At 37.6% G+C, this 15,641-nt stretch overlaps 1 protein-coding gene across 6 annotated transcripts in view; it reads right to left on the bottom strand.

Annotated features, from left to right (window-relative positions):
* Positions 1 to 3,311: 3,311 nt before the first annotated feature.
* LOC135218309 (very long chain fatty acid elongase 4-like) overlaps positions 3,312 to 15,641 on the bottom strand; it is a 123,194-nt gene continuing 110,864 nt past the window's right edge. Inside the window, exons 9-11 of one of the 6 annotated variants that reach the window (XR_010315282.1) lie at positions 4,886 to 4,994; positions 4,633 to 4,695; positions 3,312 to 3,684 (exon numbers count right to left, since the gene is read on the bottom strand). Coding sequence is in view for 4 of the 6 variants with exons in the window: in XM_064254530.1 (XP_064110600.1) it covers positions 4,890 to 4,994 (105 nt within the window). In the remaining 2 variants the exon portion in view is untranslated. Of the gene's footprint in view, positions 4,995 to 5,050; positions 5,211 to 15,641 lie in introns of those variants that run through there. The other 5 variants (XR_010315281.1, XM_064254530.1, XM_064254531.1 and 2 more) reach the window with 5 other exon arrangements.

Genomic DNA, 15,641 nt, shown 5'->3' with positions numbered 1-15,641 from the left:
AAACACAGAGCAAAAAAGGGCACGTGTATACAGTGTGCGCTAACTGAAAAGGATGTCCACCAGAGGCGCAGCAGTCGGCAGCATGGGATGGAGTAGTAGTAGTTGCTGCCCACTCTGTGGGTCGGCTCCCCTCTTGTGGGGATTTTGTAGTGGGAGATTTCTATTGGCAAGCGGCTCGTGGTAGTGGTCTCACTCGCCATAGTGTTCATACCGACACCCTCTTGGAGGGTGAGCGAGTCAGTTGTACTGACCTTTTTCTTTATTTATTTATTCTCTGGTGTGTGTTAGTACATTTACCCTAGAAATAATAGATTAAAGGATATTTCGCGCAGCGACACGAGCTGAGCCCAGAAAATGGTTTTGTAAAAATACCATTAAATTCTATATTGTAATTAATATAATGAACTGTGTAATAATTAGATTATAGTACAGTATAATTTAAAAAATATGAATGAACTCTACTAAAGTAAATTTCTAATCGGCAGTAGCACAACATTTAAAATTAGAAACCTTACAGTTAGTATTAAAAAGGGAAAATAATGATGTCCACGCTACAAGGTAATAAAAAATCCAGGAAACAGTAAACATGATTTCAGCCATCAAAAGATTATTGCAACCAAAATTCTGAGATCTGAAAACATAAATAATGAATAATAAATTTCCTTATAACACTTCCTTGTAATTTACCACTTTATTTAGCATTCCACGTTGGTAAGAATTTACTGTCTTCAGAAGCGCTGTTATAGTCACTTGCTGACAATAATAAAATGAAGTGCAGATTTTCCAGGTATTCAAATCTTAATCTGACTGACTGCATGATATGGTGTTGTACATACACAGTTTTTTTTCATGCTCTGCTAATTTTCATAGAAAATATTCATATAAATATTTGAGGTAGCAAAAATTTTTATTTTCAGACTTTTATATCAACAAAATACTTATCTTTGTATAGATACAAAATACTGTAGTTATAGAGCATTAAACTGCCTAAATAAAAATGTATTTGGGTAGTTTCATGGCTTGAGAATACTTTCAAAAACTGTTAGCTTGTGCTCTATCTTGTTACCTCAACAGGCAAAAATATGATGACTGTCATTTCAGCTGATGGGTGCATGAAAAAATATTCATCAGTCCATATAATAATACTGTAATACTGTATTAAGATACTGTGCTGAAGTTTCCGTAATGATTGCACATTATCTTTTCTTATGAGAATAAATATGAAAAAAATAATGTATGAGACAAGAATATCTTAGCTGTTGATGAAGATCTGTCCATGAATTTGCTGGCATGGGGTTTAGTGTACTGTCAGTATGCATTATAGTAACATTTTGGAAACTTACTGACACAGAGTGATTAGAATGAAAATGGCATAAAACCATGAAAAACACAAATGTATGCTATCTAAGCAAATAGGAAAGATGGAGGGTCAATGAAAGAAATTTTAATTTGTCTAAAAGCCAACCCCTCCCCCTGAAACATGCATTTTATGCTTGGTTTTTATACAGCATATTTTTTTAATGTGTGCTTGTGTCACATAAGCTAGTCAAACATAAAATTTGTAATAGTATGTGTGCTTGTGTCACAGAAGCTAGTCAAACAGAAAATTTGTAATAGTATACTGTGTTAGCAATCTTTAAGCATGTACATGGTACATTTGCCCAGCAGATTACCAAACTATTATTTACCACAGATTGGCTTTATGAATTGACTTGAAAAAGTATACTGTTAATGAGTTTACTCTTTATGACTGATATGCATTGACTGAACACAAAACGAATTATGTTACCTTATGTACATTACAAGGCATCCTAGTTTTCTGATTTTCTGATGCACAATCAACCTGAGCCACACTCATAAGAATCAACCTGAGCCACAGGCATAAAATGCAAGGTCTAATGTAAAAAGTGTAATGTACATCATTATTTTTACATCAATTATTCTTTTACAGTGATAGATGTCTAACAAGTTCTCTCCATTCTCTTCTGTCTCTGGCACTATCTGCCTGAATTCCCATTTGGTCAAAGTTCTCAGGTATATTCTTTCATATCTTTGCCAAGTATTTTTTTTTATAAATGTATATAACTTGGCACTTCACTCTGATCTGTGTTCTGCCATTCCACTTTCTAACTCTTCCTCTCCCTCCTCATCATGTGTCCAAATCAGCTAAGATTTTCCAGATCTCATTCCATTATCTAACCTCTGAACATAACATTTCTCAGCAACTTCCATAAATGTAATAACCTTCATAACATAATGTAGTGAAGAATTTCAGCAATTTTTAATAAACTTTTATAATCCCTCACATTGCTTTCCAAGTAACCACACCTCTGACAGGCATAAAAAAAAACAAAAGCTTAATCCACATGAACTTTGCAACCCTGAGTATCCTTTTTTGATGGCCATCTGTTACATCTGATACACAGTGCAAAGTTACATTCGTTCTTACACTTTGCACACATCTTCCACGTGGCTATCTTACAGATTGCACCTTTACCTTTGCCTCTTTTCAGTTACCATACTATTAGTTTTACTTGGATTTCCATTCCTATCTTCTCTTCCCTCACCCATCTTAAATATGCCCAAGATCTCTCTTGTATTTTTGTTTATTGTGCTGTTAATGCACTTGTTAACATTTAACAGCTATCAGGGGATTCCTTTCACACATCATAACTGTTGGTTCTTGGTGAGCATCATTAATTTCAGATTCTTCTGGCGTACCTGTCAGTCTTCACCCTAGATCTTGACACATGAATTTGCTTTGGTCAAATTTCTTGGTACAAAACCAATTTGACATTCATTTATGCTGAAAAATTTTATGCAAGTTTTGTTTAAAGCATCTTTCACCATGCTTTCATGTGCTCTAATAATTTTACTCCATAATTCTCACCTTTTCATTTTTATTACTGTGTACTCATATTGTTCTACTCTGATCCCTTTATCCTTACTGACAGTTTCATATATTTTGATCAACCCTCTGATTATTGTTCTGGAACTGTGTTCAACCAATCATTAGTTATCCTATTGACAGTTTCATATATTTTGATGAACACTCCAAGCTATCTTCAACCAAAGGTTCCATATTCTTAAGGGCTATCTTAGGTTCTTTATATTTGACATTCATATTCACTGTCTGTTATATTCCATTGTCTCTCTTTTAAATATAAATTTCTCCTGTTCATTGTGTATTGATTTGCTCCATCCACATCTTTTCCATTTTTCTTCAAATTCTTTCCTAGATCTTACCAGACAAAACATTGTTGTATAATGTGAAACAACATAATTTAATGAATTTCACAACAAAAACCATAATCATTTTACAAATGTACTACAGATCAACAGCAATATACAAAGTACATACTGCTCTATACATCCAATATAAATAAATCCACCTAATACTAAAATTAGCTATTTTAAGAAAGGTCATGTTTAGAAAAAATAAATGATTTACCTACAATGTAACCAGTCTCACTAACCATTAAAAAGAAACATAGTAATTCTTGTTTATGAACAAGGAATGTTAAATTAAAAAGACAATGAATCCCTTGCAGAAAATAAAATAAAAATACATGAAAAAACTTACTCCAGATATGTCTTGAGAAACTAAAGAATGTGGAAAAGATTCTGACACCACAATATAAGCCTTGTTTATAAAAGGGAAAATTGTTTATGCCATGTAATGTCCTGTTCAGAAAAGAAAGAGAGATTCCCATTAATTAAATATAAGTTTGAATAAAAAAAATCCTGCATTATTACTTTTTACCAATAAATAGAAGAAATTATTATTATAAATACATAGTACAACCGAGCAGTGAGTTGAAATTCTTGACTTTTATAGGCTGGATCAAAGGGTTCCTTAACGAATATGTATATCAAATCTTTCATAATAGTAAAGAAAAAACAATGCAATCAGTCCTCCTCTTGACTAATGTTTACATTAACCTAAATTAAACTTTTGTTTGATGTGACTAACACAACAACATGTCTAGGTTATAATTCTCTATTACTTTCAGGATTTCCCCTATTATTCTACTTGATTGTATTCCTCCTCTAATGAATGACAAAATTTGAGTAGCTAATTTGAGAACATGTTCAAAATATTATAGATCATAGAAAACAACAAGACCCTACTTATTCCAAATAATTTTTTTATCAGTTTAAGCAGTCCATTAAAGCAAGGACAATTTATTTAAGTTTGAGTTAACATTAAAGGACAATAAAACTGCTGCCTCCATTGAGCTAGTTCAAAAAAATGATGCTAATTTTCTTACAGGATCATGTCACTTGGTAGTGGTCTCTGTAGTTAACTATGTATGTATTAAGTAACACAATGCATTATAATGCCCCAAGAATTCTGTAGCCACAGACTTGAGTAATTTCCACACACCAAAACCATAAATTCAAAATACTATAAATAAAGAACTTATTACTATTGTACTAAAAATTGAACACTACAAAGGATTTCTTTAAAATTTTCATGGTTTCTTTGTAGCACTTAAAAAGTAAAATTATGAGCAGAACACAATGTCATGAATAAAATGATAACAGGATAAAATATTATGCCATAACATGGGCATTGATGTAAAATTTATACATATACTAAAGGTAAAAGGAAAGTCATATTGTACTTACTTCATGTAGAATAATTAACATAACCAGACTAGAATGGGTTTTTGCAACTAGAATTTTCTGGCTCTGAAAAAAGTTCTTAATATCAAACAAAACTGCTGAAGAAAAATGATACACAACACACAGATCCTCTCACAAAACTAAAAAGGTTAACAAGACCAGACTGATTTTGCAGTTATCAACAGTCTAATTCAAAATACTAAAAATACTATGTTAGTTTCTGATGAAGATCAAAATCCATGCTTAATTTTCTTACAAGATTAAGAATCTTGCCGAGATCGGCGAGCCTGTGCTCGTGTGCGTACATTCCCGTGTGTCCTTGCTTCCCCATTAGCATGATCTTCTTTCTTGGAATCCTTATTGCTCTGCAGAGTAAGAGTGCATTATTCTCAAATGTTTCTAACCATTCAGCTCTTTTTATACTAATGCCACATTAGTGCAAAACTGGGAAATGTATTGGCAATTCAATACATTTAGTGGGCAACACAACACAACATAGTTGGCAACTCTCACCCATCCTGTCACATTACTTGATATGTATATTTGACAGCTATGGACCCCAGCTACCTCAGCTTGGCTACCTGGAGTTCAAAGACAAGATGCGGGGTAGAATGGATTTTCTTTCATTCTTACATAATTATTTATTTATAAACTAAAATCTTACTAATTCACTTTGAATTGATATTATTGCTGTTTACATTAAAATTGATATTTGAAAATTATTATTGCTGTTTACATTAAAATTGATATTTGAAAATTAGTAAATCATTTATTAATCATACAAAAAACATACATCTCTGAGAGAGAGAGAGAGTTATCCTTATTTGAAAGAGTGAAATGGAAAGATTATTGTATTTCTTTAAAATACTATCACATATGACTTTTGTTAATTAAAGTTATATTATTACCATTATTATTATTATCATTATTATTTGAAAATATTAATAAACATATTATACATACATGTACCATAAAAATATCTCATTTCAGTAAAAAAAGAGAGAGAGAGAGAGAGAGAGAGAGAGAGAGAGAGAGAGAGAGAGAGAGAGAGAGAGAGAGAGAGGGGGGGGGTGGGGGACAACACAACACTGCTCCCCCCTCTTGTCACATTACTTGATATATTTGACAGCTGTTAGATCTCAGCCACCTCAGCTTGGTACTTGGAGCTAGAAAGAAAGATGCAGCAAGACTGGGATTTCCTTAATTCTTACATAATTTTTTAATTTATAAACTAAAATCTAACTAATTCCCTATAGCATTTTCTTTAATGAATTGATTGCTCTTTACATTAATATTAATATTTTAAAATTAGTATTCATTTATTCATCATACAAAAAACATACATCTCTGTAGGAGAGAGAGAGAGAAAAAAAAATTATTATTGTTATGATGTGATATCATTTAATTATTAAACTTACTAAAGGGATTTTGACGAAGGAAAAATCTATTTCTGGGCAAGGACCTGTGTCGCCCAGTGAAATGTCCCTTTAGCACACATTTCTAAGGTATAAATATTGCTATGATACCAGAGAAAAAAGCTAATATGGTAATGCCAGAGTATTCTGGCTCGCTCACCTTATTTAAGGTGTCGGTATGGTTTCTGGGGCGAGTGAAACCACTACCAGAGGTCCTTTGCCATTTAGATTCATCCTTCTTCAATATCCCTCATCTACAGAGGAGCCGATCTACGGCCCACTACCTGCTACCGTTACGGCTAGCGCCTCTGACGTCATTCCTGCAGATAGTACCCAAGCTTGGGCCAAGAAAGGGGGGGGTAAAAGGAAAAGGTGGGATTTCACTGGGCGACACAGGTCCTTGCCCAGAAATAGATTTTTCCTTCGTCAAAATCCCTTTTCTGGGCTCAGCCTGTGTCGCTCCATGAAATAGTACCAGAGAAATGGCCATACAAGCTTGGAAAGAGGAAGCACACAACTAAAAAGACAGGATAATCAAAATCAATTAAGGTTAATTGCTCTAATCTAGATATAAGGTTACAGAACTAGTAACAAGAGAGCAATTTGAACCTTAACACTAATCCAATATACAAAAACATGACTGTTATTCATAAGTATACAATAAGACTAAATGCAAACTGGGACTAGTCCCAGGTACAAAACATACGGAAATTATCACAAGTATATACAATATGTGGCATCCAGGGTTCAGTACGACTACAATGACGACTGAGCTACGGCAAGAATGCTAGCGAGGCAGGTAGGAAAGAGAGATGTAAGGAGAGACTAAGGATACACTACTTACTACTAAATTAAGCAGTGTCAGGGGAAACTGTGTTTCCAGCTGCCACTGCTGGAAATTTAAGGGCTTCTAAGGACTTAAGATAATGGCGTTTGAATACTGTCGGAGATTTCCAGCCTGTGTACTCCTTAAGATCTTCAAAATTCATGCGTTGAAAATGATTAATAGAGGTGGCTACTGCCCTAACATCATGTACCCGTTAGAAGGACGCGGGTTGGCCTGTTTTATAAAGTATAAAATCTGTTGCCTAATTCCTTTCAAGCAAATAGTGCCTCCCTTTTCTCTAATGAACAGAGGACCTGAAGAGATCAGGGCAGTTCTACTTAGATATGCTCTTAGTGAAGTAACTGGACATAAGGACGGGTCCTGTGGAAGTGGGACAATCTTCCATGGGGCCCATCTATCCAGTGGGTCCTCATTTTTAGCTAGAAATTGTCGATCTGGAGAAAGTAACACTTCTCCTGAAGGGAGAAACTCTATATGATCTGATTCTCTAGATGGAGCCGACAGTTCAGATATTCTGGCTCCTGAGGCCAAACTTATTAGCAATAATGTTTTCCTTAAGAGAGCTATATAGTAACATGAGTCATAATTAGTGTCCGAGGCCAATTTAAGGACATCATTTAAGAACCATGACACAGACTTGGGCCTCTCGGATGGTCTGAGTCTAGCGCAAGCCTTGGGGATAGATGAAAAATATGAATCTGTTAGATCTATTTTGAATCCGAACTGGAAGATCTTCTCAAGAGCAGACTTAGTAGTAGTAATAGTACTAGCTGCTAAACCTTTCTCAAATAGTGTTCTGAAAAAGGATATAGCCAGATTCGTGGTCATGGTTTGTGCATTAAGAGTCCCTCAGGAATACAGCTAGTTTTTTTAACTGCCGAATCGTATTGACGCAAGGTCGATTCTCGTTTATCGGATTCTAAGAACAAGATGTTCTGAGGATCAATATTAGCATTCCTCTGAGCTGCGAACTTCGTGAAGTCCATAAAGTTAGGGCTTTCTGAATTCCTGAGGAAGTGAACACAGTCCGCGTTTGTACTAGTTGTGATAGTCTGGGATTGGGAATCCGTTGAGGTCGGAGTCCCAATTCCAGTAGAAGCGGGTACCAATTGCTCTTGGGCCAATTAGGGGTTATTAGAGCAATGTGACCTTTGAACGTCCTTAGTTTGTTCAGGACTTTCAAGAGAAGATTCACTGGAGGAAAGAGGTAAATCTTCTTCCACACATTCCAATCTATAGCCATAGCGTACCTTAGGTATCGCACCTTTAGAGGTGGATGCTACGGGGTCCGAGGTGGAAGGGTGGGTCCTCCCCTTGGAAGACTTGGTCTTCGAGCCCTTGGAGAGAGACCCCTGTTTGGTTTTGTCCGCTCCGGGGTGGTGAGCCGGAGCTTTATGGAATTGGCTAGTACATTATATGATTTTCTGGGAAGGGGTTTTGGTAGCAATTTAGAGTCAAGCCTGCCCTTGACTTTAGGAATCGCCGAGAGGGATTTCGATCTAGATGATGGAAATCCTCCGGAGAACCCTTGGAAGGAAGTAGAAGAGGAAGGAGAAGAAGGTCTAGATGTGCCCAAGGAGAGGCCTTGAGCACCTACAAGGCTTGCCTCATTAACATCCTTACCGTAGCCCATGCCGTCCACTGTCATGGGCTCGACGTCCAGATCGAGTGCCGTGACCTCCTCTGTGACTTCCTGCACCGAAGCCTCCCCTGATTGTTGAGCCACTGCGTCTTGAATAGATGCTATGATGGGAGCTGCTACTTCGGGGTCTACGTAGCATGTACTCTTCCCTCCAGGGAAGATCAAAGTAGCCATCTCTTGAGAGAGGATGTATGGCTTTGCCTTGCCTGCGTTTCACCTGAAGCCACCCACCCATACCTTGAGGGTGGAAAGAGCAACATCCCGAACAGACTGAGCCGCCTGTAAGAGAAGGTCAGTGTTAAACTGAAACTTATCTCTTAATACTATAACTTAACTTAGAAGGTATATGTTTGACATATATATTACAATGATCCACCCTGTTCCTCCATGTACACGCCAGAGAGGCACTTACATCAGAGGAGACACGTTCTACGAGATCGTAGCAGGAGAAACAGTTCTCATGATGCCACACTACCGAACCATCTAGTTGGACTGCGCAGGTGGCGTGGGTCCAGCAGACGTCGTGCCCACAGGGATCCTGAAGGACGGTGTTGCAGCCGGTCTCCATACAATGGGTGGCCTGTAAATGGAATGATACATGAGTACCATTGTTAACCAACTGGACAATGTCCGTGGTTGATATGTCATAACGCTGGAGTGTTCCGGTGTTGTAGAGTTAAACCCGACTCGGCCGTCTCTTGCCATGCATGCCATGCACCGTGCTGAGGAATCCGGCAGAACAAGTAGCAGGTAGTTAGCTGTGTTTCCGGTGGTACCGGAGAACAGACAACTACCGAATCGGGGTAGCTACTATGTTATACGCCGGAGAGGAGTAGTCCAAGCAGGTACCGGGCGAGATGGGAGAGTCCGGGTGAGTGGTGAGGCGGCGGAGCTCGGTGGTTCCGCAATAAAACTTAAAACTAAAAGGGAGGGGTAGCTCCCTGGGAAGCATATTGGCTTCAATAACATAATACTAAAACATAACAAAAATTATAATAAGAAAAATGAAATAATGTAAGCCCGTCGGAGGCCGGAGCCACCGAATAGTCATTACAGTACCCTCAAGGGCTCCGGCTATGCCGGAATCCTATTCCCGCCAGAGGGGAGGGAGTGACTAAGGGCGAGGGTATAGCCCAGAGAGCCGAGGAGAGCCGAGCTCACCCGAGCCTGGTGGCCGGCCGAGACTGGGTAGAGCGAAGCTCCTCCCCTACTCTGGGATGAGACCGGCTAAGTAGCGCCACCCGCACACCGTGGGCCCCCGTGGGGGCCTCCTTCACCCCAAAGAGAGAACTCGAATCGATTGTCAGCGACAACGTGAGCGAGATATCAACCCACCTGGGTGGGAGCTCTGGGTGGGGGAGAAGGGAGAGCGGTAGCGTGGTGGCGACTATGTGATCGCCTGGCCACTCACGGTTGGGTGTGAGCACCCACGAGCTGAAGGCCAGGCGAAAGGAAGGCATATAGGCCAACCGAAGCCGACTCACAACAATGATGAAAATTGAAATTAAATATGTACTAAACATGGGGGGAAAGTGAATAAAATGAGATGAAGAGAGAGAGGAGCATCCTGGAGGGACCAGGTATGACCAACCGGTAAGGGTGGTCAAGACCTGGCAACTCCGAGCAGCTGGCCTAGTGTCGTTACGAATAGACGTAGGACAGGCAGCCAGGGTAGGCTAGGACTAAAAGAAAGACTAGCATAGACTCATAAGGCCTAACGAGGTAACCTAACCAAAAGGAACATGCATGCATGAAACTGTAACGGTAGGTTCCAGAAAGGCTACGAAACAGGAACACGTACTCGATAGAAACCCCGTGTAAGCACATGATCGTCGAAAAAGCCGAAAAAGCATCACCAATAATAATAAAAACACAATGATATCACAATACTGCTATAAAAATTTGTGTTCACTAGGTATGGGAGACCACGTGAGACACGAAACGAGGAGACACACAGGGGCACGCTGTAATGGCGGCTCAGGGCCGAAGCCGCATGGGACGACGACTCAGAAAAACCTAAACAATTCGGTTAAAAAAGCCAAAGGCATTCCCTAAATAGTGTAAACCATAATAGCAGTACTTAACTTGGATGCAGAAGCAGATTGACGATCCATGGTGAAATAAAATTCCAAAAAGCGAGAAAAACAACACAGCAATAGAAAACATGTGTGCAGCGTAGTAGTGCTATCAAAGGAATGACGTCACAGGCGTTAGCTACACGGTAGCAGGTAGTGAGCCGTAGGTCGGCTCCTCTCTTCTTGAGGTTTTTTGATGTAGGAGAGGCTAATTGGAGAAGGACCTGTGGTAGTGGTTTCACTCGCCCCAGAAACCATACCGACGCCTTTTAATTAAGGTGAGCGAGCCAGAATATTCTGGCATTTCCAATTTAGCGGTTCTCTGGTATTGTCACAATATTTTACCTTAGAATTACAATATTTTACCTTAGAAATAGTGCTAAAGGAACCTATTTCACGGAGCGACACAGCCAAGCCCAAAAATCTTCATCTTTGCCTTCGTAACCTGGATTTTTCATATGTAGGGGTATGACTGTATACCAATTGGCGGAGGGGAAGGAGTCGGAGTCTCTCTCTCTCTCTCTCTCTCTCTCTCTCTCTCTCTCTCTCTCTCTCTCTCTCTCTCTCTCTCTCTCTCTCTCTGTTATTGGCTGTAGGTATATATTTTTAATGGTAAAATGTTTAAGATGACTTTGAAATTATATTAATAATATAACGTCAAAGATTAATACAATACGTAATAAGTTAGTAATTTTAGGTGTATTTGAAGTAGGATGTTATTTAAGGTATACATTTGGTATCTGAACTTTCAAGATAGGCAGTTATAAGCATTTTTAGTGGTGGTTTTAAATATTTGCAGGTTTTAATTATTCATGGGGGAGTCTGGTACACATCCCCCATGAATACGGGGGAACACTGTATATATATAATATTTTATTTTCATTCATTTTTGTATTTTTTTTATTAAATGTAACAGGAGGAAATCCTCAGTTACAAGATGAAATAAATCACTGGGAGAGTGGGATGGCAAGGTGGTAGAAAAGCGGTTAGAACGGATGTAAAGTAGAAGGTTTAAAAGAGGTTACAGCTCAGGGCTGAAGGGACACTTCAGAAACCCTTAAGTATTACCTACTGTGCACTGCAAAAGGTACACTGCAGGTATTACTCCCCTACAGAGAGAGAGAGAGAGAGAGAAGAGAAGAGACGAGAGGAGAGGCAGAGAGAGAGAAGAGAGAGCGAGAGAGAGAGTGAAGAGAGAAGAGAGAGAGAGAGAGAGAGAGAGAGAGAGAGTATTTAGTATTTTAAATATTTCATATATTGTTTACAGCAGTCTGTGTTGCTTATAAGCATATACAATACTGTGTAGTGAAAAAATAGAAAAAAAAGTTTACAAATTTGCCATTTTAGATCCACTTATTCCCAATGTCTGCAAGGGTCTTGGATGCAATGTTATGGATAATCTAATCTATATTTCTCTATGCTCAACAAGACGAAGGTAGTGCTTTATAATGCTCAATACCAATGGACTGGTTGAGTTAACTACACAAAGTGCCTGTATATACTTTTTTGAATCACAGATGATGATGAAGTTACTTTCTTTTATAACTGGTTTATCCTAAATTGCTGGTAAAATACCATCCAGCTCTGCTCCATAAATAGAAGCTACATAAGGAAGTACACCTTGATGATAAAATTCATCCAATGTTAAGTCCCAATCCATTTATGTAGGTGGATGTAAGCTAATGAGCATATTTCCCAAGTTTGGAAGAGTATAGGGATAAGGGAAAATTAGGACCAATCAAAGCATGTGGCGCTGATCCATGACATCACAAGCCACGCCTTTTAGCTACACTCAGTCTCATAGCCATTATTGCCAGTCACAATGCCAAAGAAAAGCTTCCTCATTTCACAATTCACAGCTTGTATGACATATACATTTTAGTCAGATATATTTAAACAATGCAACACTAATTTAACAAGAACATATTCTTCAAATGAGATACACCATGAAATGTATTATGCGTTATTGGTTCTCCCTCTTGGTAAGTGCTCAGTGCCTGTTAATCCCTGCTTGCAAAGTCGATATTTACTGCATAAATAATATTTTCATTGCGAGTTGCTAAATTATATACTTGAAAATGCAAGTTTAATGCCATTTATAGAGTTGCAATAACTCATGGGATGAATCAAACAATATAAAAGATAGTAAAAATGATGACATGGTAAAAATGATGGTATATGACCTGTAATTAACGCTACAGACTACAGACAGGAGGCAAAGAACTTCGCGGCACTTTGACTCCCATCAAGATGTATTTAATCTTGGACTTTGAAAGTGAGGACTTTAAAAGCATGGAGCACGGAACGTTTTTCAGGCGTTACTGCCTGTTGTTCAGGCTATAAAAAGGTACTATTATGTTATTATGTACAGTACTAAAATAATAACTGCCTTATGCTTAAATGAAACGTGGATACAGTTTTGATGACAAATTTATGCACTTAAGGCATACATTTAGCTATTGAGTGTGAGCTGGTATGAAAATAGTGGTACATATACTCATATACTACTGTTATCCCTGGCTTTGATTAATACGTGTTTCATGTTTGTATAAATTTACTTTCTGTTGAAAGAGAGTTTGGAAAAAAGTCACCCATATTTATTCTAAAGCATATTGCATTTCTAATAAATTTATGCATAAATTCTGCTCTAGTTCAGCTCAGTAAAAAGTCTACTGTAACTCCATAAATATGTATTCTGTAGGTACTGCTATAATTGCTAAAAATATCACCTAAATACTAATGAAATACTCATGTCAATCCTTTGTACACATGAATGACAAGTATGAAGGGTTTGCTAAAAATATTAACTAAATTAAATAATCAGTTTTCTCTTTGTACACAATGAATTTTAAGCAAAAATCATGTAAGGGCTTGCTAAAAATATTCAATACTAAATTATATTATCACTTTTCATTTGTTTGTACACACTGTATGAAAAGTAAAAATCAAAAGCAAAAAATATTCAATAGAAAACTTTTTTTATATATTTGTACACAATGAATGACCGGTACCAATCAGGTAAGGACATCTGGAAGGTTATCAAAATAGAATCCACCTCAATAAGGCAATTTTTTTTACTACAGTTTATCAAGTACACCTTGAAAAACAACCTTATTCAGATTAGCTACTGACAGGATGAGCTTGTCAAGTAATTATATTTGGTTATAGTAGGCTAACTTAGATCACCAAAACAACAATACCGTAGGTTTCCTTAGGTTTCCTTAAGGGTACATTAGCTCTTGAAATAATTTAATGAATGTAGCTGATACTGTGTCCTTGTAAATAGTTGAGATATTTATCAGTCTGATTCAGTTCATGACCTAGTAATGACCAGTATATATTGCTTTTATACAATGCACAGTAATGTGCATTACTACGAAATAGCATATGTCCAAACAAGTCAGATAACACTGTATATAATTTAGAAATTTGCAATGAAAATATAAATTTTCATAATAAAATTTATTATTTGGATACTTACCTACTGTTAAATTTAGTTATATCTCCCTGCCGATTAGGCGAGTCTGCATTCAAACAAAAGTATAATCGAATGGCTGCCCGGATGACTGTCTAGTTTACCTGTTCTCTACCAGGTGTTTCGAATGTTTTAGCTCTCGTCAGATTTCTCCTTGACAGCCCACTAAGTTGGGGGAGGCTGGGTGGGTCTACTTTAACAGTAGGTAAGTATCCAAATAATAAATTTTATTATGAAAATTTATATTATTTGAGATGAATCTTACCTACAGTTAAATTTAGTTGATTCCCACATTAAGAAGAGGATGTTGGGTAGTGCAGCTAGACAAAATTCTGCTCAACCATTTGAGCTAAAGGTTTCTTAAACGAAACCCAAAACATTCTCACCTGATCTGGAATCCTTGGTGGGTTTTACTACTCTCACCTCATCTGGAATCCTTGGTGGGTTTTACTACCACCAGAAGTTGGATTACATTCAGGGAGCAAGGCTCTCATATGTATGCAGCAAAGAGCAGCCTTGCGGAGAAAACCGCTTCGATTCAGCCAGCATGAAACGCAAGCGGTATGAGGGACCCCTGTGCCTGGGTCCAAAAGCCCTATCAAACGACAGTCACTTTAAAATGAATACCTTTACAATATAAAGGTACACTCCTCCACAAAATTTGTACCTTCACACTCCCCAAAATATTAAAACCGGCAATTTAAACAAAAGAGCCTAAAGAATTGTTCTTTTTCAGTTCAGGAAAAGACTACCACTACTATTAGTGGATTAGGAGCTTTACTGTTTTCAAACACAATTCTGTATACTTAAGGTAGTGATTGGGCAAAAACTGAATTGTACTCCTACTGTGACACATCAGTCCTATTCTGAAGCGACAAATTGACTTAACACTAAATGAAGTTGCAACTTCTGCTCACATTATGAATGTTTAACTTCAATAAGGTAGAAGATATGGAGCTAGTTCTCATGCACTAGCCTATCCATTATGTCACAGAGGACCTTGTGTTCCTTGACAAAGTTTCTCAAAATCATAACACAAAAGGTTAACTTTGCCTCTTCCAGGCTTAACCTTCACAAATACATTCTAGGTTTTCTAAAACCACAAAACAAAAGTTAACTTTGCCTTCAATTTAACCATTGGCAAAGGCATTATAAGTTTCTAAAATTGCAACACAAAAGGTTAACTTTGCTTCTTCCAGGCTTAACCTTCAACAAATACATTCTAGGTTTTCTAAAACCACAAAACAAAAAGTTAACTTTGCCTTCAAGCTTAACCATTGGCAAAGACAGCTAGGTTTTCTAAAACCACAAAACAAAAGGTTGATTTTTGACCACATCTGTTTTTCTTAAAACCACAAAACCAAGGGTTAACTTTGCCCCTCCCAGCATTTACCTTTGACAAAGATGTTCAAGTCTCTAAAAGGATGATAAAAATGTTTTATGTTTAACCTTTAAATTTAAATGCCCAACAAGATAAGAGAAGCTTCCTCTTTCCCCCCCCCCCCCCCCACCCCCCAAGGGGTTAAATTGGAATTCTTACAGGGAACTGTAAAGCATG

The sequence above is a fragment of the Macrobrachium nipponense genome, chromosome 9 (assembly GCF_015104395.2).
Source record: "Macrobrachium nipponense isolate FS-2020 chromosome 9, ASM1510439v2, whole genome shotgun sequence".
In the NCBI taxonomy this organism is placed as follows: domain Eukaryota; kingdom Metazoa; phylum Arthropoda; class Malacostraca; order Decapoda; family Palaemonidae; genus Macrobrachium; species Macrobrachium nipponense.
The sequence above is the reverse complement of the archived record's forward strand: the minus strand, read 5'-3'. Positions and strand labels throughout refer to the sequence as shown.